The 20,145-nt window shown below is 38.2% G+C and overlaps 12 protein-coding genes and 1 non-coding gene across 13 annotated transcripts; 8 read left to right on the forward strand and 5 right to left on the reverse strand.

Moving 5' to 3' along the window:
* Positions 1-11: 11 nt before the first annotated feature.
* On the reverse strand, positions 12-485 carry KAFR0I02760 (uncharacterized protein; the record flags this gene model as incomplete). The annotated part of the gene is made up of 1 exon (XM_003959141.1): positions 12-485. The coding sequence occupies one exon, from the start codon at positions 483-485 to the stop codon at positions 12-14; it is 474 nt and encodes a 157-aa protein (XP_003959190.1).
* Positions 486-792: 307 nt separating this feature from the next.
* On the forward strand, positions 793-2,160 carry ANP1 (Anp1p; the record flags this gene model as incomplete). Its single annotated transcript, XM_003959142.1, has 1 exon — positions 793-2,160. The coding sequence occupies one exon, from the start codon at positions 793-795 to the stop codon at positions 2,158-2,160; it is 1,368 nt and encodes a 455-aa protein (XP_003959191.1).
* Positions 2,161-2,283: 123 nt separating this feature from the next.
* Positions 2,284-2,928, forward strand: KAFR0I02780 (uncharacterized protein; the record flags this gene model as incomplete). Its single annotated transcript, XM_003959143.1, has 1 exon — positions 2,284-2,928. One exon carries the CDS (start codon positions 2,284-2,286, stop codon positions 2,926-2,928), a length of 645 nt encoding a protein of 214 aa, XP_003959192.1.
* Positions 2,929-3,120: 192 nt separating this feature from the next.
* On the reverse strand, positions 3,121-4,605 carry UTR1 (NADH/NAD(+) kinase; the record flags this gene model as incomplete). Its single annotated transcript, XM_003959144.1, has 1 exon — positions 3,121-4,605. One exon carries the CDS (start codon positions 4,603-4,605, stop codon positions 3,121-3,123), a length of 1,485 nt encoding a protein of 494 aa, XP_003959193.1.
* Positions 4,606-4,829: 224 nt separating this feature from the next.
* On the forward strand, positions 4,830-5,507 carry ISY1 (Isy1p; the record flags this gene model as incomplete). The annotated part of the gene is made up of 1 exon (XM_003959145.1): positions 4,830-5,507. The coding sequence occupies one exon, from the start codon at positions 4,830-4,832 to the stop codon at positions 5,505-5,507; it is 678 nt and encodes a 225-aa protein (XP_003959194.1).
* Positions 5,508-5,974: 467 nt separating this feature from the next.
* Positions 5,975-7,486, forward strand: OSM1 (fumarate reductase; the record flags this gene model as incomplete). Its single annotated transcript, XM_003959146.1, has 1 exon — positions 5,975-7,486. One exon carries the CDS (start codon positions 5,975-5,977, stop codon positions 7,484-7,486), a length of 1,512 nt encoding a protein of 503 aa, XP_003959195.1.
* Positions 7,487-8,369: 883 nt separating this feature from the next.
* Positions 8,370-8,440, forward strand: KAFR0Itrna9G. The gene has a single exon. It is a non-coding gene; the product is annotated as a tRNA-Gly (tRNA).
* A 164-nt stretch (positions 8,441-8,604) lies between these two features.
* Positions 8,605-10,317, forward strand: RAD7 (UV-damaged DNA-binding protein RAD7; the record flags this gene model as incomplete). Its single annotated transcript, XM_003959147.1, has 1 exon — positions 8,605-10,317. The coding sequence occupies one exon, from the start codon at positions 8,605-8,607 to the stop codon at positions 10,315-10,317; it is 1,713 nt and encodes a 570-aa protein (XP_003959196.1).
* A 240-nt stretch (positions 10,318-10,557) lies between these two features.
* Positions 10,558-11,190, forward strand: MED7 (mediator complex subunit MED7; the record flags this gene model as incomplete). Its single annotated transcript, XM_003959148.1, has 1 exon — positions 10,558-11,190. One exon carries the CDS (start codon positions 10,558-10,560, stop codon positions 11,188-11,190), a length of 633 nt encoding a protein of 210 aa, XP_003959197.1.
* A 445-nt stretch (positions 11,191-11,635) lies between these two features.
* Positions 11,636-13,006, reverse strand: PFS2 (cleavage polyadenylation factor subunit PFS2; the record flags this gene model as incomplete). Its single annotated transcript, XM_003959149.1, has 1 exon — positions 11,636-13,006. The coding sequence occupies one exon, from the start codon at positions 13,004-13,006 to the stop codon at positions 11,636-11,638; it is 1,371 nt and encodes a 456-aa protein (XP_003959198.1).
* Positions 13,007-13,250: 244 nt separating this feature from the next.
* Positions 13,251-14,672, reverse strand: BSC6 (Bsc6p; the record flags this gene model as incomplete). Its single annotated transcript, XM_003959150.1, has 1 exon — positions 13,251-14,672. The coding sequence occupies one exon, from the start codon at positions 14,670-14,672 to the stop codon at positions 13,251-13,253; it is 1,422 nt and encodes a 473-aa protein (XP_003959199.1).
* A 330-nt stretch (positions 14,673-15,002) lies between these two features.
* RTC1 (Rtc1p) lies at positions 15,003-19,100 on the forward strand (the record flags this gene model as incomplete). The annotated part of the gene is made up of 1 exon (XM_003959151.1): positions 15,003-19,100. The coding sequence occupies one exon, from the start codon at positions 15,003-15,005 to the stop codon at positions 19,098-19,100; it is 4,098 nt and encodes a 1,365-aa protein (XP_003959200.1).
* A 111-nt stretch (positions 19,101-19,211) lies between these two features.
* On the reverse strand, positions 19,212-20,144 carry KAFR0I02870 (alpha/beta hydrolase; the record flags this gene model as incomplete). Its single annotated transcript, XM_003959152.1, has 1 exon — positions 19,212-20,144. The coding sequence occupies one exon, from the start codon at positions 20,142-20,144 to the stop codon at positions 19,212-19,214; it is 933 nt and encodes a 310-aa protein (XP_003959201.1).
* Between the last annotated feature and the right edge of the window lies 1 nt (position 20,145).

Here is a 20,145-nt window from a genome sequence, read left to right on the forward strand (position 1 = left end):
AAGTGATATAATCAATCAGATCTTGGAGCTTCCTTGAAAGAAATAGCAGCTTCTTCGTTCATGGCAGCGATGATAGTGACCATTAAGTCCTTACCTTCGTCGAAAGCAGCTTGCATAGTTTCACCTAATTCACCTTCTGGGGCTTTGACATCATCCTTAGTTTCACCATCTGGGGTCATTAAGGATAAGAAACCGTCATCAATGTCTAATAATTGGAATTCAGTTCTCTTAACGAATGGACATTCCATGTTGTGAGTGGATGGAGATAAATCTTCTAACTTCTTACCAGTAAAGATATCTAAAGCAACTAAATGGACTTTAGCGTGACCGTGCTTACCGGTCTTGGAAGTGGACATATCAACAATCTTACATGGTCTACCCTTGATAACAACGAAACCGTTCTTTCTTAAAGCGGAACATTGCATTGGGTAAGTAGCGGAGGAACCAGCGTCAGCAACTTCGAAATTGTGTTCTTCTTCAGCCATTTTTTCTATTATTTGATTTATTTATCTTATTACTCTTTCAATTGGAAACTACTAACAACAGGCACGTTTTCTATTCTTCTCCCCCATCGGTGCCTTAAATAAAACTTTTCTCGAGGCGAAAATTTCTACTTTTTTTTTTTTTTTTTTTTTGCCTGAAAATTTTTTTTGGTGGAAAAAAAAAATTTTTTTTGAAATTGGGACTGTCGAAACCCGTACACCGCGACGGGAAAGCCTGCCTGAGATATCAGAAATTGCAAGACAGACAGAGTTATATATGGAAGGCCTGAGAGTTGTTGTTTGGCGTTATATGGTGAAAAGTAGAACAAATATGCAGTGGAAGCCATCGTCAACGTCTTCATCGGTGGTCAGTATAGCAGGGACTGTAGTGACTACGCTGCTGTTGCTCAGACTGTTGTTGTCCTCATCAGTCGTGCCTCTCGGTCTATCTCTGTTTGGACCTTACGTACCGGATTTTAAGAATGTACCTGGTGTGGAGTATTATGATCTACGTAACTACCAGGGGAATAGTGATGGATGGCAGCGTAACGACAGGATCCTGTTCTGTGTGCCACTAAGAGACGCTGCTGAACATCTCCCGATGTTCTTTGAACATCTCAATTTGATGACTTATCCACACAATTTCATCGATTTATCCTTCCTAGTGAGTGACTCTTCAGATGACACCATGGGTGTCTTACTGTCCCACTTACAATCTGCTCAATCTCAGATGGATAAGTCTAAAAGATTCGGTAATATAGAGATCTATGAAAAGGATTTTGGTCAGATCATTGGTCAATCTTTCTCTGATAGACATGGTTTCGCGGCTCAGGGTCCTAGAAGAAAACTTATGGCAAGAGCAAGAAACTGGCTGGGCTCCGTGGCATTGAAACCGTACCATTCCTGGGTCTATTGGAGAGACGTGGACGTCGAAACTGTACCTCGCACAATCATGGAAGATCTAATGCATCACGATAAAGACGTCATCGTACCAAACGTATGGAGACCTCTTCCAGATTGGTTAGGGAACATCCAGCCTTATGATCTTAATTCGTGGCAAGAATCCGAAGGTGGGTTACAGTTGGCAGAAGCGCTGGAGGAAGACGCGGTCATCGTGGAGGGGTACCCTGAATACGCTACATGGAGGCCTCATCTAGCGTACATGAGAGATCCTAATGGCGATCCAGAAGAAGAAATGGAATTGGATGGTATCGGTGGTGTCTCAATTTTGTCTAAGGCTAAGGTGTTTCGTACGGGTTCTCACTTCCCTGCTTTCTCCTTTGAAAAACATGCTGAAACTGAAGCATTCGGAAGATTATCAAGAAGAATGAATTACAACGTCGTTGGGCTGCCTCATTACGTGATTTGGCACATTTACGAACCTTCCACCGAAGATTTAAAACATATGGCTTGGATGGCTGAAGAAGAAAAACGTAGATTGGAAGAATCAAGAATCAAAGATTTTTATGACAAGATTTGGAGAACAGGGTTTGAAGACGTTAGAGACGATTGGGCCGATGAAAGAGATGCCATCCTATTAAATATCGATTACTCTGCAACTTCCGAAAGAAAAATTGCAGTGGATTGGTCTGAAAATGGAGACGGTTCAGAATTAGTCGAAAATAACGTTCAAGAACCAAATAGGGAAGTCCCAGCAGATTTCGATCCTTCTCTATAATTAAGTTTGTCATGTAAATTTTCAAAGTATATATATATAAAGTAATAATTGCAATATTTAACATCTATAAATGAAGAACCTCACCCGCTGAAAAAAAACTACTGGTCCACTAAAGGTGAATTAATGAAACTGTACATCAAAGATCCCAGAACAAGGTCCAAATTTCAACTGAATGGAACCGTCAATGATACCGTCCGGGATTTGAAACACCATATCGTTAAAAGTCACAAGTTAGTGTGTCATACGGATGAAATAAGTCTCATATATTCAGGGAAGCTTTTGCAGGATGATGCAACATTGAACTCGTTGCACTTAAAGGACAACGCACAAATTGTAATGCTCATACGACGTAGGCCATCACCGATTTCAGATAATGATAAAAAGATTAGACGACTAGTCGAACTAGGGTTTCAAAGGGATAGCGTCATCGATGCGTTGGAGGCTCATAATTACAATACAGAAGATGCATTAACAGAGTTAACCACTGTTACTGAATCGCATACGATAGAGAGTGACCCGACAAGACTCTTTGTAGAGGTCACACTAGAAGATCTCATTGCATTGAGACAAATCAAAGATGGAGATACCGAAGCAATACGACCATTAATTACTAGCCTCACCGAGAGGTACCCTCATTTGGCAAATGATCTACAAAGTGATCCCGATAAGTACGTCAATATCATGTTGAATCTTATGAACGATACTGTAAGTAGCAATGCCAAGGAATTTGAAGCCAGCGAAAGTGAGAGTGAGCAAGATTCTGCATAACTTCACAAATTTTGATTCATATCATCCTTCTAATGTCAAAACAAGCTGCCATTCATTACATCTTGGAGTTTCCAAGCTTTCACTGAATCTGCCATCTTCACAGTAGCAATATAAGATCAACGTCTACCCATCCATAATTTCTTTATTGATCATCATATAAACAATTATATAAACATTAAAATACCGTTGAATTCATATGGTAAATTTTACGTTTGGTTTAAAGTTTGGCTGTTCAACACAAACCTCTTCAGGTTCTTTATCTTCAGCATTTTCATCAGAAATATCTGACTCACTTAAGCTACTTCCATTCGTATTTTTACCCCTCTCATCGAAAATTTTAGGTTCTTCAATCTCTTCTTCAGACGATGAACTCAATTTTTCAATGTTCTTAGATTCAATAGCATATTTTTCCTTATTCTTAGGAGATAACATATGCGTTAACGATTTTTGTTGTTCTCTGACATTCCAATTCAATGTCCTACTTATACTGTTAATGAATTCCATAGGTGACGATTCCACCGTAGGGAAGCTATATGGACTTGCTGAAATAGTTATAAAATCTCCCTTTTGTAACTCAGTCCTATCTTTACCATCAAACGAAGCCCATGCAGTACTTCTTGATTTCGCGGATACTTTCACTTTCAAATTGATATTATCTGGTAAAATAATAGGTCGGAAACTTAAAGTATGTGGACATATTGGCGTCACTGCTATAGCATTCACTGTGGGACATACAAGAGAGCCACCTGCACTTAATGAGTATGCTGTAGACCCCGTCGGCGTAGCAATGATTAGGCCATCTGCCTGTGCCACTGTCATCAAGGAACCGTCTCCATATAACTCTAACATTGAGATGAATGGACTTGGACCACGATCTATTGTCAGTTCATTCAGTATATGGTGAGTAGAGACTAATTCTACGACGCAAATGTTTTTACCCGTCCTTGGATCTCGTTCTGGTTTATGTCTTCTATAAAGTTTACATTCTAGCCGAAGTCTTAAATAAGTTCTAATCTTCTTATTCAAGATATCTGGAAGATCCTTTCTGAAATTCTCAAACTTAAAATTGGTTAGAAATCCCAGAGATCCCAATGAAAAGGACATAATCGGTGGCACATGTTTCTTGAAAATGGAACTGACGTATAAAACCGTACCATCACCACCCATAGTGACGACCAGATCAAAGAAAACGTCATTGCTATCAATGAAATCCGTAGTCCAGTATTTGATCCTACTAGCGACACACTTAGAATCTTTGCAAATCTCTATTGCACTGAATTTACTGTCATTTTTCAATACTGAATCCACGTAGACGTTAATATGCGGGAAAGTGCACAACACCCATTCAACGAGTTCTCTGGTCAGATAGTACAGAGAAACATCGTTTAATTTCGTCACGATCATCAAGTTTTCCACTTGAAGATCAACCTTCGTATTGATAATATCCTTGGAAAGCATCCGGACCCCATACGCAGTCGTAGCATACTGAAAATGTGTATTTGCAGAACTCCTGTTGCGAGAATGAGGAGTCACAAGACTTGAAACGCTTCCATTACTCAAATTACTCAACGATTCTCTAGATTCATTCTCCTTATTGCTCAGCGATCTTAATGCTGGATCGCCTGCAACCATCAAACGACCCGACATCTTAGCCTTTGGTAAATTCTCTTCCATCATGCGACACACACACAGACTCTAATGTTGAGCAACCTATCAACAACTCCTTTATATACCTTTTGCTTATCAAACGTATAGTGTAATTCCATGCAATATTGCAAATTATTTCCCTTGAAATAAGATATTCCCGATGCCAACGGAATCAAAATTTTGCAAACACTTAATATTAACAAGTTGAACAAAATAATTGGCTGATATCAGGCAGAAAGAGGTATCGAGACGTGATGAGTAGGAACATAGACAAGGCCAACTCTGTGCTGGTGAGGTACCAGGAACAACAAGCTAGCGAAACGGGTGGGTATAAGGATTATTCGCGGTATAAGAGACCCAAGAGTGTGAATTCTGTTAAGACGTTGAAAGAGTGTCTCTCTTGGAGATCGCAGATTATCAGTGAGATCAAGTCTAATACCACCAGAATATACGATCCATCGCTGGACGAAGTGACAACAAGAGATTTGAACGATACTATTAATGACGGCGTGGCAGAATTACAGAAGTGGGACCATCAGATCCTGAAGAAGTTCAACCATAGACCAGCAAAAGTGCATATTGGGGGTAAGATGATTTTGGGGAAACGCTATTTTGGCAGAAGTGTAGAGCTTCCCGAGATTAAGGAAGTAGTAGAGCAGGAACGCAATAGGAAGTTACAGGTCGATGAAGTTATTGATACTAAAAAGATTCCAGATAAGAAGAAGAACAAGCGGTACTATTCATGGGACAACGCAGATGTGGACTTTGAGCAGGAATGGACCCATAAATTGAGAGAGTACTATAAGGATGAAATCGAACCAATGGAGGAAGATTCAGAAGATGCTGACTTCCAAGTACCCACATTGTCACAAATGGAGGTGTGGCTTGTCGAAAGACGGAAACAAAAGCTGCTTCAAGAGTTGCAACTTTAATTCACATCCGTTCAACGGTGTTATATTTTTGACACCGTCGGTGCAATTTCCAAAGATAACAGACGCTTTTTCTGGATTCAGTTTCAACACAGGCTTCTGCCCAGCATTCGCATCCTGTAGCGCACCTGACTGCCCTATCATGGTGTCCGGCTCAAATTACAAGAGCAGTCAACCTCTCGTTATTCAAGAGGCTTCAATCGCTCGATCTTGCAACATCATTGAGAAACTGGTATTTTCTCAAATGCAAACTACGTCAGGTCAAACTTTATCGAACATCCACAATTGGGACCGTTGTAATCCTCTCAGACTACTACTATCCACGTAAAACAGACAGTATATACTCATCTTTCATGTATGTTAAATCGTAAATCGATTTGCATTTTTTCGCATTTGTTAGAAGAATCAATTAATAATCAGTTTTTGACATCAATCTTGTAAATACAAAACAGAAAGAATATAAGTTAAATATGAGAAGACCTGTGAGAAAATTGCTCTATTGGATCTTCCTAATAACAGTTGTTGTCTACACAGTAAAACAAAGCTCTAAGACGATGTTTCTCAGGAGAACCGCTTCAAAAGCTCCCGTGGTGATCATTGGGTCAGGCCTCGCCGGTCTATCGACTGCTAACCAATTAGTCGACAGTTATAATATCCCAGTCGTACTCCTCGACAAAGCTGCATCAATTGGTGGAAATTCTATAAAGGCATCTAGTGGTATCAATGGTGTTAACACCAAGACTCAGGAATCGTTAAATGTTGAAGATTCACCTGAATTGTTCTATGAAGACACGTTCAAATCAGCAAAGGGCAGAGGTATCCCCAATTTAATGAAGAAATTATCACAGGAATCGAAACTAGCAATTTCATGGTTACAGAATAAGCCATTCAACATCAAACTTGATGCTTTGGCTCAGTTAGGTGGCCATTCCAAAGCAAGAACCCATAGGTCCAATGGTAAACTACCTCCAGGCTATGAAATTGTCTCTACCTTATCGAAACACTTGAAGTCTGTTAGTGAAAAGAACTCTGAATTAGTTCAAATTTTATTGAATAGTAAAGTAACAAATATCGACTTTGAAAATAATCAGGTATCAAAGGTACATTATATCGATTCACAAAATAAGCCACAAGCCCTAGATGCTAGTAATGTGGTTTTCGCAACAGGTGGGTTTGGATACTCCAAGGATATGTTACAAAAGTATGCTCCACAATTACTGAATCTACCAACTACAAATGGTGATCAAACTACAGGCGATGGTCAAATAATTCTTGAAAAATTAAGTGCAGAGCTTGTTGATATGGATCAAGTTCAGGTGCATCCAACTGGTTTCATCGATCCAAATGATCGTAACAACAACTGGAAATTTTTAGCTGCTGAGGCATTGAGAGGTCTGGGGGGTATTCTTCTGAATCCCATTGATGGTAAAAGATTTGTTAATGAACTGGACACAAGAGACAATGTGACTGCAGCAATACAAAAATTCTGCCCTCAAGATGATAATACAGCTCTTTTAGTCATGAACGAAAACGTTTATTCGGCTTATAAAAATAATATGGACTTTTATATCTCCAAAAACTTGATTAGAAAAATGTCAATAAAAGAATTTATAGGCGAATTTAGCATACCAATAAAATCAACAGAGTTGATAAATGACTTCGTACAATATTCTTCAACAACTGTCGCAGATACACACGGCCGTTCATCTAAAGTGAACACTTTTAATATAGAAATCGATGAAAACAGCCCAATATATGTGGGAGAAATTACTCCTGTTGTACATTTTACAATGGGTGGTGTCAAGATCAATGAAAACTCTCAGGTTTTGGATAAGAATGACAATATCCTAGCAAGAGGTTTATATGCTGCCGGAGAAGTCTCTGGAGGTGTCCATGGTTCTAACAGATTGGGTGGCTCAAGTTTGCTAGAATGCGTGGTCTTTGGTAGGACGGCCGCGGACAATATTGCGTCAAGTTGGTAGAAGGATGCCAATATATTTTTACTTTGATTTATCATTAAGATACTCGGCTCTAATCATACATTTCAACAACCATTGAGGTGTATGTGCCTGGCCATGAACGTACACATCTTTTTCTCTATCTCTACATGATATAGACTTGAATAGATACTAAAAATGTCCATATATATTCGATTATTTCATTTAGAGACAGTTCTATAGAAACTTATAATTTTATAACTTGAACTAGCTGCTTCAGCTTAACAAACCCGTTGATGGTACAGACCGGTTATTCGATTAAGCTTTTTCAAGCTCATTGTGGCAAAGACTGCAAGAGTATAAATGAATGACGTAAAGGAAGATCAGAGGATGTCTCTTGTATATTATTATCGTTAATATTGTTCACGTTGTGGATGTCAGTCAAATAATTAAAATAATTCTTATTAATCAGTGGTTATACCAAATAATGCACTGGTTATATATAAAATATAACCATAATATAAAGTAATATAAAGTGATACAAACTTTGATCAAACTTCAGTGTTCACCTGAGTATTTATACCTTTTCCAACATATTTTGAATTATGCCAATTATCATGTTATAGATTTATGAGTTAATACATTATCGTGTTTATCACACCATAAATATTTCGTGTCAACAAATGATCGTGTTTATCACACCATAATTATTTCTTGTCAATATATGGTCGTGTTTATCACACCATAATTATTGTTCATATCTTCTATAACATTCTAAATTAGTCATGCTAACTATCAAAACATTGAAATGTCGGTATGTTGCCATTTCCAGCAGATGTCGCATTTTTGACAAAGTTGACATGACATAAGGAAATATTTAATACATACGGTAGGGGGACTGAAAAGTATCAAAAATAAAAAAATATAAGCGCAAGTGGTTTAGTGGTAAAATCCAACGTTGCCATCGTTGGGCCCCCGGTTCGATTCCGGGCTTGCGCAGCTTTAATTTTTCAAATTTTATTTTTGGCAAAAATCCGAATTTGCATCTCGATGGAATCAAATTGAATTTCTGAGAAGTTTCTGTATTACAAATGCCATGATTAAAGGCTAATAGTGATAAATCAACACATAGTTGTCTATCTTATCCAGGCAGTACGTGCATAATGTACAGAGGAAGGAATAGATCAAGAAGGAATGATGTTAAAGGGCCAAATTCAGCCCTTACTCAGTTCTTGAAAGAAGAAGGTATTAGTGCTGAGCATATCAAAAAAAGATGGGAAAAATCTCAAAAGAAATCAAAAGATGGTAGTGTAGAAGGCGAGGACACCGAAGCTAGCTTTACAAAATCTGAAGTAAGTGATGTGAATAGCAACACAGATATTAGTATTATTGAAAATGACGAGTTGGATCTTGACAAACCCGATGGATTCACGTCAGTTCAAAGGTCATATGTTGATAGATTCAAGTCAGTTGGCCATGACAGTGATGAGGAAGAGTATGAAAGCAGCAAAGCATCTTCAGGGCGGCTAAGTACACCTAATGATGAAGATAATGACGCCGTCGTATCATCAAGAAGAAAGAGAACAAAGGAGTTGCTGCAATCTCGTAAAAGAAAGAAGAAGAGAGCTGCTAATCTTTTAAATAGACAAGAGAATGTTTTACCCACTTTACAAAATCTGTGTGTTTTGAAAATTACAGAAAACATTTCTACGTGGAGAAGTGACAGTTACAATAAAAAAAATCTAGTTTTTAACCACCTAAGAGATGTTCTTGGTGGTATTTCCACTGCGAATCTAAATAATTTAGCTAACGCACTTTCCAGAAATCGGGCTCTCGATGATGAGACGCTGCAACTGTTTTTGAAAACTGATTTGACACATTTAACTTTCCACGACTGTTCTAAGATTTCGTTTGATGGGTATAAAACACTGGCAATTTTTTCTCCCCATTTAACAAGCTTATCGTTACAGATGTGTGGCCAATTAAATAATGAAGCATTGCTATACCTAGCGGAAAAGTTACCAAATTTAAACAGTTTATATCTGGATGGCCCATTTTTAGTTAATGAAGCAACGTGGGATGAATTCTTTGCTAGTATGAGGGGAAGGTTGAAGGAGTTTTACGTTTCCAATACCCATCGTTTCGTAGATAAGTCATTGACAAGTCTGCTAGTAAATTGTCATGAAAGTCTGCAATCTCTGGGCTTATCTAGGCTAGACTCCGTTTTTAACTATTCATTACTACCACAATATTTGATAAATGAAAACTTCCATACTCTGGCAATAGAATACCCGTCTAATGAAGAAGACGTGCAGGATGAAGTGATTATTAATATACTGGGACAAGTCGGTAGGAGTCTCAAAAATCTTACTCTGAGAGGATGTATTGAACTAACGGACTCAATGATCATCAACGGTATGGTTGCCTTTTTATCTGGAGAAAATTCTAAAAACACTACATTAAAGACACTGATACTAGACGATTTGGACCAAGTTACCGCTGATTCTTTGGTTTACTTCTTTAGTCAAGTATCTTTACCCTGTCTGGAGATATGTAGTTTGAGAAGGTGTGAGAAAGTAGGTGACATGGCCATAGTGGAGCTGTTTTTAAACGCTGCCAAGGATTCGCTGAAATCTTTACATCTAAATTCAATGAAAGAACTCACAAAGGAGGCATTCAACGTCTTGAACTGCCCAAACTTGGAGTATATTGACCTGGGCTTCGTACGTTGTGTAGACAACCACGTGGTGGAATTGTTGGGCAATAATAACCCCAAATTAAAGTTGATGGATGTCTTTGGTGATAACTTAGTTACAGAAAAGGCTAAAATTAGAGACAGACTCACAGTCATTGGTAGACAGAGTGATAGTATATAGATCGTTAATATTCTTTAAATAGGGCTAATAAAATACCTTTATGATAGTTCATGGGAACTCTTCCTGAGTCGCTCTTAAATTGCGATGAGCTTTATATATTATGAATTTTATAGTGCAATATCCGAATCTTCACATTGAGCGAAGAAATATTTCAAAAGTATAGAATGTAACAACAAATCTTTAAAACACAGGTTTCAGTGGATAAGTATATCAACAAGCAGCCAACCACATCAATTAACAATGAGTGAGAATACGGCAAATGATATTAGTTCATTATATCCATCACCACCCCCATACATAAGGTTCTTCACTGAAAAGAATCTTGCTAAATTGGCAGAGTACAAGGAGCAGAAAGAAACTGAAAAGAACGATAATGATCACGATGGAGAGATTGAAGAAGAGGAGGTTACAAACTCAGAATTAGATTTCCTTATCCCACCACCGATGCCACGAGGTCATCAATATAGAGCTTTTGGTAGCGTATGGCAGGTTAAAGATCAATTACCAGACTTAGAAGTGATGGGTATCAAACAGCTGTATAAGAAATCGAGCAGTGATGAGCCAACAAATTATCAGTATAAAATCTCGGAATTGAAGAAGCTATTGAAGTCATTGCTTTTGAACTATCTAGGACTAGCTGGTGTGCTCAGCATCAACCCAGAAGGATATGAGGAAAAAGTTAACAATATAAGGACTATTTTGGTAAATATTCATCATTTATTAAATGAGTACAGGCCCCACCAATCCAGAGAATCCCTTATTATGCTTTTAGAAGAGCAATTAGAGTATAAAAAGAATGAAATAAAGAAAATTGAACAAGTTTGTCAAGAAGTTCAAAAGAGATTGGATAAAATACAGAGTAATATGCTCTGATATTTGAATTCACGCAACCCTTTTACTCCTTAGCATTTGGATACAATTTGAATTTTTGTACCGCCGTTCAATTTGGATCACATGAAGTAACGCAATTGCTGCCTACATATCAGTATGATCTCGATTAGGAGGAAACTGCATTCGCTTTTTGCTCTATCAGGAAAGCATGACCCCAGTCCAATCTTATCACATAGTCTCCGTTTTTGGCATAACAATTGTATACTCCTCAGGAATGCATCGATTTCACTTTGCATCCACAAACCGCATTTGCAAACCCTGTGATCAATATTGCTGTAAACTAAATTTCTCCACCTACGAAGGAATATATATTAATGTACAACTATTTCCAATACATAGCATGCTGTAAACTCATCAAGCGATAAAAAAATGCAATGATTATATTTATTCCATATATGCTAAAATATCTACTCTTATATATATATATTTAACCTAACCCAGGAAGTGTAGTTTTAGTACTTTTATTGTCCAACCCAGGTAAAATTGACTCTGGAGTATTGTTAAAATTCGTAACAGGCTTAGAATAACTTCTATTTACAACTGGACCATCTGTTGCTACAGCTGTAGGAGGAGCGGCACCAAATTCCGATTTTTCTCTGATTGCATTAATGTCATTATTGATACCGAAAAACCATCCATTAATTTTTTGATTATTATAAGTTGGATCGTCATATGCATTTGGATCAAAAGGTCTAGCTCTAGTCCAAAACCTCACGGTTCTATCCTTTGATGCACTTGCTAATACAGTTCCCATAGCATTGTATGACATTGATGTAATGCATTTATCATGCGCAAATGGGATCGAATGTGTGGGGTTACTTAGATCCTGTAATATATCAAAATGTTTCAAAGACCCGTCGTAATTTCCTACTGTGAATACTGATTCATTTATTGGATGCCATAGTAAAGTCATATAATCAACTTCGTCCCTCACGACCATAAGCTCTTTCATACTGTGTCTGATATCAAAAACACGACATGATTTATCTTTAGAAATTGCCACTAATAAATTACCCTTTGTTGGTTGAAACCTTGTCTTCAAAACTGTATGTTTAAATTTCAAAATCGTGGAGACACAATTTCCTGATCTTGGATCCCATAATTTGATTAAATTATCCTTAGAAGCAGATGCAATAAGACCCATGGTTGGATGCCAGTCACAACTCTTAACGTCCCAATGATGACCCGATAATACTCTTTCTTGTTGACCATTACTGAAGTTCCATATTTTCAAAATATTATCATCTGAACAAGTGACAAATTTTGAATCTGCATTGTTGAAAGATATATCTCGTATACACTCAGTATGAGCATTTTCTAATTCTTTAACCATATTAAAGTTTGGCTGCCATATTTTTATATTACCATCAGTATCACCGCTAACCATCCAATCGCCAGCATTGGAATACTTCATGGTAGTCACAGCGGAATCGTGGGCTTGCATTAAACTCTCAAAATTGAAAGACGATCCATTCCACAAAGAGAATTCCCCATTATACGTCGCCACCACGAGTCTTCTCCCTTCTGGTGTCCATGTGATTGCGGGTATGACATGCTTTACTTTATTTGAACTCAAATGTGTGAACTTATCCACAGTGTTTATTGTTCTCGTTGCATTATTTACATAGGCATCTGGCGGCATCATATTAGATGTAAAAGAAGATTCAGGCTCAATAACAGGTAGTGGCAAACCATGCCTTTTATAGAAATATAGTTTGTTATAAGGCGAACTCAAATCGATCGTCCTTCTGTGAGTAACGTACTTCTTCTGTGAATTTGTTTCGACACTATTCTCCATAATCGACGGTACCAATGAAACAGGATCTATTAGCTTCTTAGATACAATTGCTATACCAAGTCTACGTTCCTAATCTAGTATGTTTTCTTTATCCACTTTCGCTGTATTAATTAATTTTCAAGAAATCGAGCTTAATTAGAAAAGTAATATATGGTAAAACCAGCTTAATATACAGCGATAGTAGAAGATATGTAGATTAGTAGTATAAAATATGTAGAATATGCTGTATAGTGGGTATATAATTTCATAAGAACTCTGGATGATCTGCGATGTATTTTGGGTAGAGCCACCAAATGAGATTAAACATTCCGACCATGATCCAACAGAGGAATGGGATACATTGAACACCGAGCAGATGTGTCAGTAATCCTGCAAGGTACGGTAGTGCAGCTCCACCACAGCCTCCTACGGCAACGGCTATACCGACTCCACTAATGTGTAATCTTTTTGGCAGGACTTGCAATGCGACAATGCTTGCTGATGGGAACAGAGGCCCGATGAAGAATCCGCAGAAGAAGACAATGACGAATAGGATAGTTAAGTATAAGTTAGAGTTGGTGTCAATGAGTCCGACACCAAAGAATAATGCGTAGAAGGCAAATGTTAATGCTCCGTAGACTTTGCTTGCTCGATATTCATTTGAAAATGCACGTTTAGTGACAAATCCTAGCAGAAGCCTACCACTTGTCAATCCCAACCAATAAGATGATGCAATATAGGACATCTTGATTTTATCAGCAGACTTGGTAGTCAATAGGTATGTGAAGAACCATGCACCTGTGGTAATCTCCGCACCCAAGTAGACGAACAAGTATAATGCGTATAAGAGGATGGATGGATTTCTTAGTAACTGTACAAAGGATTCCTTTGATTCCGTACCATCGGTGGAAACATCAGCACCATGATTACAAGTATAATCATATTTTGCAGCAGTCTCATATCTGAAAGATGGTATAATAAATATCAACCCTATAATGGCCAAAGACAATGGAATAATGAAGAAGAATGACCAATGACCCCATTCTGCAAAATAATTTACGATAGGTGGTGTTAACATGGCTGCAACTCCATAAATGGCGTGTAAAATACCCATCCATTCATTTTTATGGACCACCAAGTTCCCCATTAGTACATTTCCCGAAGCGTCTAGTATACCTATACCCAAGCCTAGTGGAAGACAACATGCCATATAAAGATAGAAACTAGTTGGTTTTGATACTAGGATGGAGAAAAATACTAAACATAACATTGCAGCAATTAGCATGCCACCTCTCATACCAAGATGATGATGTATGGTCTCATTACACAATGATGCAAATGTGTAACCAAATAATTGCACCAGAAAGATATTAGCGACCTTCACCTCTGAAATATTGTATTCGTCGACCAAAGTAGGAATCAAAGCCCCAGTAGATTGGTCATTGAAGCCAAATACGAGAAACATGATAAGACAGCAAAAGATCTGGTTCCTGACCAGGGGAATCTCCTGGTAATTCAATGGATACACCTTCACCACCTGCTCCTTCCATTTTATCTCCCGGACCACATTATCATTTCTTTCTAAATTTTCAGTGGACTGGCCTGCATTCTTGACCTGCTGTGGCTCATCCAAAAGATTCTGCATCTCGATGGGTTTCTGATCCATATTGCTCTCATTGCCACTCATTCTAATTGTTAGCAAAAATTGTTCTGGAAATTCGAACTAATATTCAAAAAAGAGTATTTCTACTGTCGAATAGTTAGCAGACTTCAACGAATTGGTAGCTCTAGTTTGCCTAACTGTCAAGCTGAAATTTGATGATATTCTTCGATATCGATGGCATTTTTTCCAATATAGTTTAAGGTCCGGGATATTGAAAAATCATTGAAAGACTCGAAACTACATTGAACAACACTGGAGGTATAGAAACTGGAGAACTCGACTGCTGTTTATTGGGCCAAGTGCATAGTTTAGTAACAGCGTTATCAAAGTTTTGAGAAGTTACGAAAGCCTTCGATGAATTCCTCTCCTGGGAAGAATATATACTATTCTTCTAATCCAAATTCACTGCCCCAGGGCAGTCACAGGATGTCTGGTTCATTAGGAAAGAATGAAGCCACACAAGGAGCGTCCTTTGGTGCAAGTAATCAGAAAAAATCGTTCAGAATACAACATTACGGTAAACAGGGTAGTCCATCGCCCTTTTCAGAACAATCTACCACTAGACCTAAATTATTTCCTAGACACTCGTATGCTGGGAACAACGGGATCGGTTTGTATGAGAACAGTACAAGATCGTTGGCTTCAGCGGATTTCAGCCCTAAAAGCATCCCCATAGCTGGAGATAGGCCCGCTCAAAATAACATACTTCGACACAAGAGAAGAGGAAGCAAAAGAAATATTTCTATACCGTCACAAAATCCTAGTAACACGATAGAAAATGACGGACTAATATATACTTTGAGGACTAATAAGGAGGTGGCAAGTATTGACCGAATAAATGACCCAAGTCTCCATGGTCTGATATGTGCAGGAAAATCTCATCTAGGTTACTACAAGTTCAATCCTGAAGACAACACTATAAAGTTACATCACGACCTATTAAATATCTGTACAAAGACGACAAAAGTGCCTACAAATCCGTTAATTTCTAGGAGAAACTCGAGACAGTTAAAATTAAGTACCATAGCAGATGTTAAATGTGGCTTCCAGAATTATAGAAATTATGCCGCGATCTGCACAAACTCCACTACCATTTCGATCTTTGATATCGTTAAGCCTCCCAGCAGCTCTGAATTCAACCCCGTAGTTACTTCTTTCAATGGTCATACAAGATCAGTAAATGGATTTGATTTCAATATGATACAAACTAATTTGATCATAAGTGGGGGGCAGGATGCTTGTGTTAAGATTTGGGATATAAGAACAAACACCCGTAAGGACTCTTCCCGTTCTGATATAAATATTACAACATCATACGATTCAATTAGAGATATAAAATGGATGCCAGGAAGCAACATTCTTGCAAATAATTCCGACCCTTCCAGCTATGGCAGTTACGGTGTTAGAAGCCACTCAGGTTACAAATTCGCCTCCATACACGATTCTGGTACGGTATTAAAATTTGACCTTCGTCAACCCAACCAATTTGAAAAGAAAATCAATGCTCATACTGGTCCTGGCTTGTGTCTGAACTGGCATCCGAACCAGGACTATATAGCTACCGGTGGTCGTGATGGAAAATGTTGCCTATGGTACGTTGGGGATAAAACTTCAATCGACAGCGGCAATACTTATGGTAGCAATACTTTTACCAGTTTATCCTCAGCAGCGATACCTCCAAATAATCCATTAGCATTTCCTGAAACTACGATTAACATAGGATCTCCTATAACTAAGTTGAAGTTTCGTCCTGCATTTGAACAAAATGTTCAAAATTCAATCTTGGCAATTTCCTCAATGGGTGAAGAAGCCCAAGTTTCGATTTTTTCTCTATCAAGAAAATATATTCCAAGACATGTTTTTGAAACTTTTGCTCCATCTTTAGGACTCGTATGGTGGAACGATGATTCCATTTTTAATATTGATAAAGACAACTTTATAAATGGATGGGATATAACTAAGGCACCTACTCTTTTAGATAATTTACCCAAAAACATTACAACTTGGAGAGACATGGATGGTGATGGCCTTCTTTTCGTTAACCAAGAGCAAGGATCATACTCAGCGACAGATCGTCATCCGGAGGAAAGTGATGTACCTCGTAGAGAAAGTTTAACAGGCTCCTTAGAAAACCAAAATAGCCATGTAACTTCGACATTGATGACAGGTTTCAAAAAAGGCATAAGTCAGACGGGGTTATCGTCATTTTCCACTGAACGGCCATCTCTTTCTAAGCATAATACTTCATTCAGCTCAAAACACTTCATACCATCACCACTGGGATCCTCATACAACACTTCTTCGACGCCATCAGTGAAATCATTAATTCCATTGAATGAGGGTCTTGGCACTGAAAGAGGTCGATCACCCTTATTAATTACTTTAGACATGCCACACATCTTTAACAGCATGAGAGCCTCTCGATTGAGTGGGTATGATGAAAATACTATAGGTAAACTTATTAATAATGAGTCACCTGTTGAAGTATTCAAATATCTTGCACGTGAATTAGAGTTTTCAATTGAAAACGAGAAAGAGGCTGATGATAATGACAGTATAGCTGGGAGAAGCTCACACGAAGAAAATGAAACCCAAATAGATTTGATGAAGAAATTTGGATTTTCAGAAAATGCTACTTGGGCCAACTTTATGACCAAAAAAGACGAAAATGAACTCAAAAAGACATCTACGTCGAACGAAAACTCTAGTGAAGTTTCTTCATTTAGTGTAGAAAGAGGCAGAAGCTCTTCAAATAATGAACATAAGAATGATGCCGAATATATATACAAGGACCCTCCTAGATCTATATCTCGACCTCCGGCCAGAAAGAGTGAAATTGAAGATAATGACAATAAATTAACGAGAAACGTCATTTCGAAAAGTGACCCGGATGCTGTAGAAAAGAGCAAACTCTCTGAAGTCTTCAAGAGTAAAGACAATGATTTAGAACCTAGGATAGAGGTGCTTTTGGAACTAGTGAGAATATCAGGACATAATGCAACCGTGTATTCTACTATAAGTGATACTCCAGCATTTAAAACATGGCTCTTAATTCGTGATTCTTTATTATGGGATTTGAAGAAAATAACGGAAGTTGTAGAGGGATCTTCAATCAAGGACAACAATGCTAACACTATAAGTGCTGAAAACACTGATCCCTATATTGGCCAATCTGATAAGAGAAACAGAACGCAATTGCCAAATCCATCTACAAGTTCAGAATATAGTATGTCCGAACATGACTATTCTTTTGGAGATGAGCACCCCCAACCATTCCTGTCACCATTGAAAAATTCGCAGAAAAGCCCAAGCTATGAATCATCAACTATAAATGTCTCACCTAGAGTTAGAAAGGATACAGAAGGCAGTATGTCTATTGAAAAATTAAAATCATCTATCGAAACATATAAAACCATCGAGCAATTACGCGAGCAACATAAGAGTCATCAAGAAGATTCTAATACCAGTGCAATAGAGGATGATGATATAGCAAGGCAAAATGGCACATCCCCTGAACTAAAAGATCATGATAAAGCAGTGCCAATCAAACCTACAAGCATACCAATAACTAAGAAAAGGGAGCTAAGACCGTCTTTCATAGACGCTTTCCTGGGAAATATAAGTTCGCCAAGTGAAAGGCTAGAAGCTGAATTCTTGCCAAGTGTTAAACTATCACCATCTTTTATTCATAGTAGTCCAAGAAGCAGGAATTCAATAGGAAGCCTAAGTTCCAACGTTTCCCATTTACTATTCAACAATAGACCGGATACAGCAAAATCAGATGCTGGCTCCAAAAATGTGCTATTTCAACAGCTGCTAGGGCTCAAAAATAAAGGTATATCTAACAGTCATGAAAACAAGGATTATTCTACAACTTTTACAACGAGTGCATTACCCCCATGGAGTACCAAGCGGCTCTTACGCCAAACTTATGAACACTCTGTTCAGACAGGAAATATTTTATTATCTATTACTATTTTACTTTTATTCCAAAACCTGTATGAAATCACCACAATTGAAGTCGTCAAAGATAGTCTTTCAGAATTTATAAGCCTTTTACACCGCTATGAACTATTTGAAATTGCTACTGCTCTTTTAAAGTACTGTCCATGGGAGGATGTTATGGGACCTGAAGGGGGACAATCCACGATTCAAATATACTGTGAAAAATGTGGTGTACTCATAACCAACGAACAGTCTAAAGACAAATTCACAGTTGGAGTACAAGGAAATTTGGAAAGTAATCCGTTTGAAAGATTTGGTTATTGGTATTGCGATTCATGCAAGAAGCCAAATAGCCTCTGTGTTCTTTGTGAAGAACCCATGAAAAAAATGACCATCAGTTTACTAGCTTGTGGCCATGAGGGACATTTTGATTGTTTCAAGAAATGGTTTATACAAGAAGCTATGGATAGTTGCCCAGGAGGTTGTACACATCCTATAAATCTTTAAAGAAACATACCAATTATGCATGCAAATATCTGCGTCCCATTTGTAACTACGTATATATACAGAAGGTACGGAAGAATATAGAAAAAAAACAACGTCAAAAATCGAATTAAATTAATGCATTATCTTTGTGAATGGATTTACGAATGGTTCAATGGCTTCGTCGTCGTCACCATGTTCCTCTTCGCTGATTGGATCTTGTACAATTATCAGCTGTCGATCTTCAAGAAACTCTTGAATGATATCCCAATAGCCCTCTTCGGATATGGTATCGTTATGATATCCCGTAGGAAACGTTTTAAATTGTTTATCGCGACTGGGGCAAATGCGATATAATTGTTCCATGTGTTCTGGAGGCACTATTTCATCTTTCAACCCACTTAAGAACAAGAAGCTTGCCGTGACAGAACAACGCAGGATTTCCTGTTCTGAATTCCATATGTCACGACAGAATCGTGACAGTACGGAACCTAGATACGGTAGAAAGTATGGTATGACTTTCCTTATATTAAGGAAGGTGTTTTCGAGTATAACTGCCGAACATAGATCAGAGTGCTTCGATGCGATATAAACAGCAACAGCTCCGCCCAGAGACCTCCCATACAGAACCAGTTTCTTGTTCTTGTGGAATGAATCATTTTGCAGATATTCGATAACGCAATCTGCGTCTAATTTCAGCCCATCCTCCGTTGGATAGCCCTGAGACTTACCGTAACCCCTATACGAGAATATAAATACGCTCATATTCATGTCATGGTAGAACCTCGCCATAATAGAGATGAAATACCCTATATTACCTGCATTGGGACACAATATCAGACATGTAGCCTCTGAATTTTCGTCCTTATTTCTCACGTCGTAGCCTTCAATGTCGACCCCATCCTTCGAGGTCAACAGAACATGCTTGTAGGGCAGGTCCATAGATGCAGGGGTCTCAATGTTGGCCCTAGCACCTTGGGCCCACGACGGATACAACAGTAAGTTCTGACAATAGTAAAGAACCCCTACGGAAGTAAAGGTAGCTAGAGCCATCGCTCCAATAAGCATA

Source organism: Kazachstania africana, chromosome 9, assembly GCF_000304475.1.
Source record: "Kazachstania africana CBS 2517 chromosome 9, complete genome".
NCBI lineage: Eukaryota > Fungi > Ascomycota > Saccharomycetes > Saccharomycetales > Saccharomycetaceae > Kazachstania > Kazachstania africana.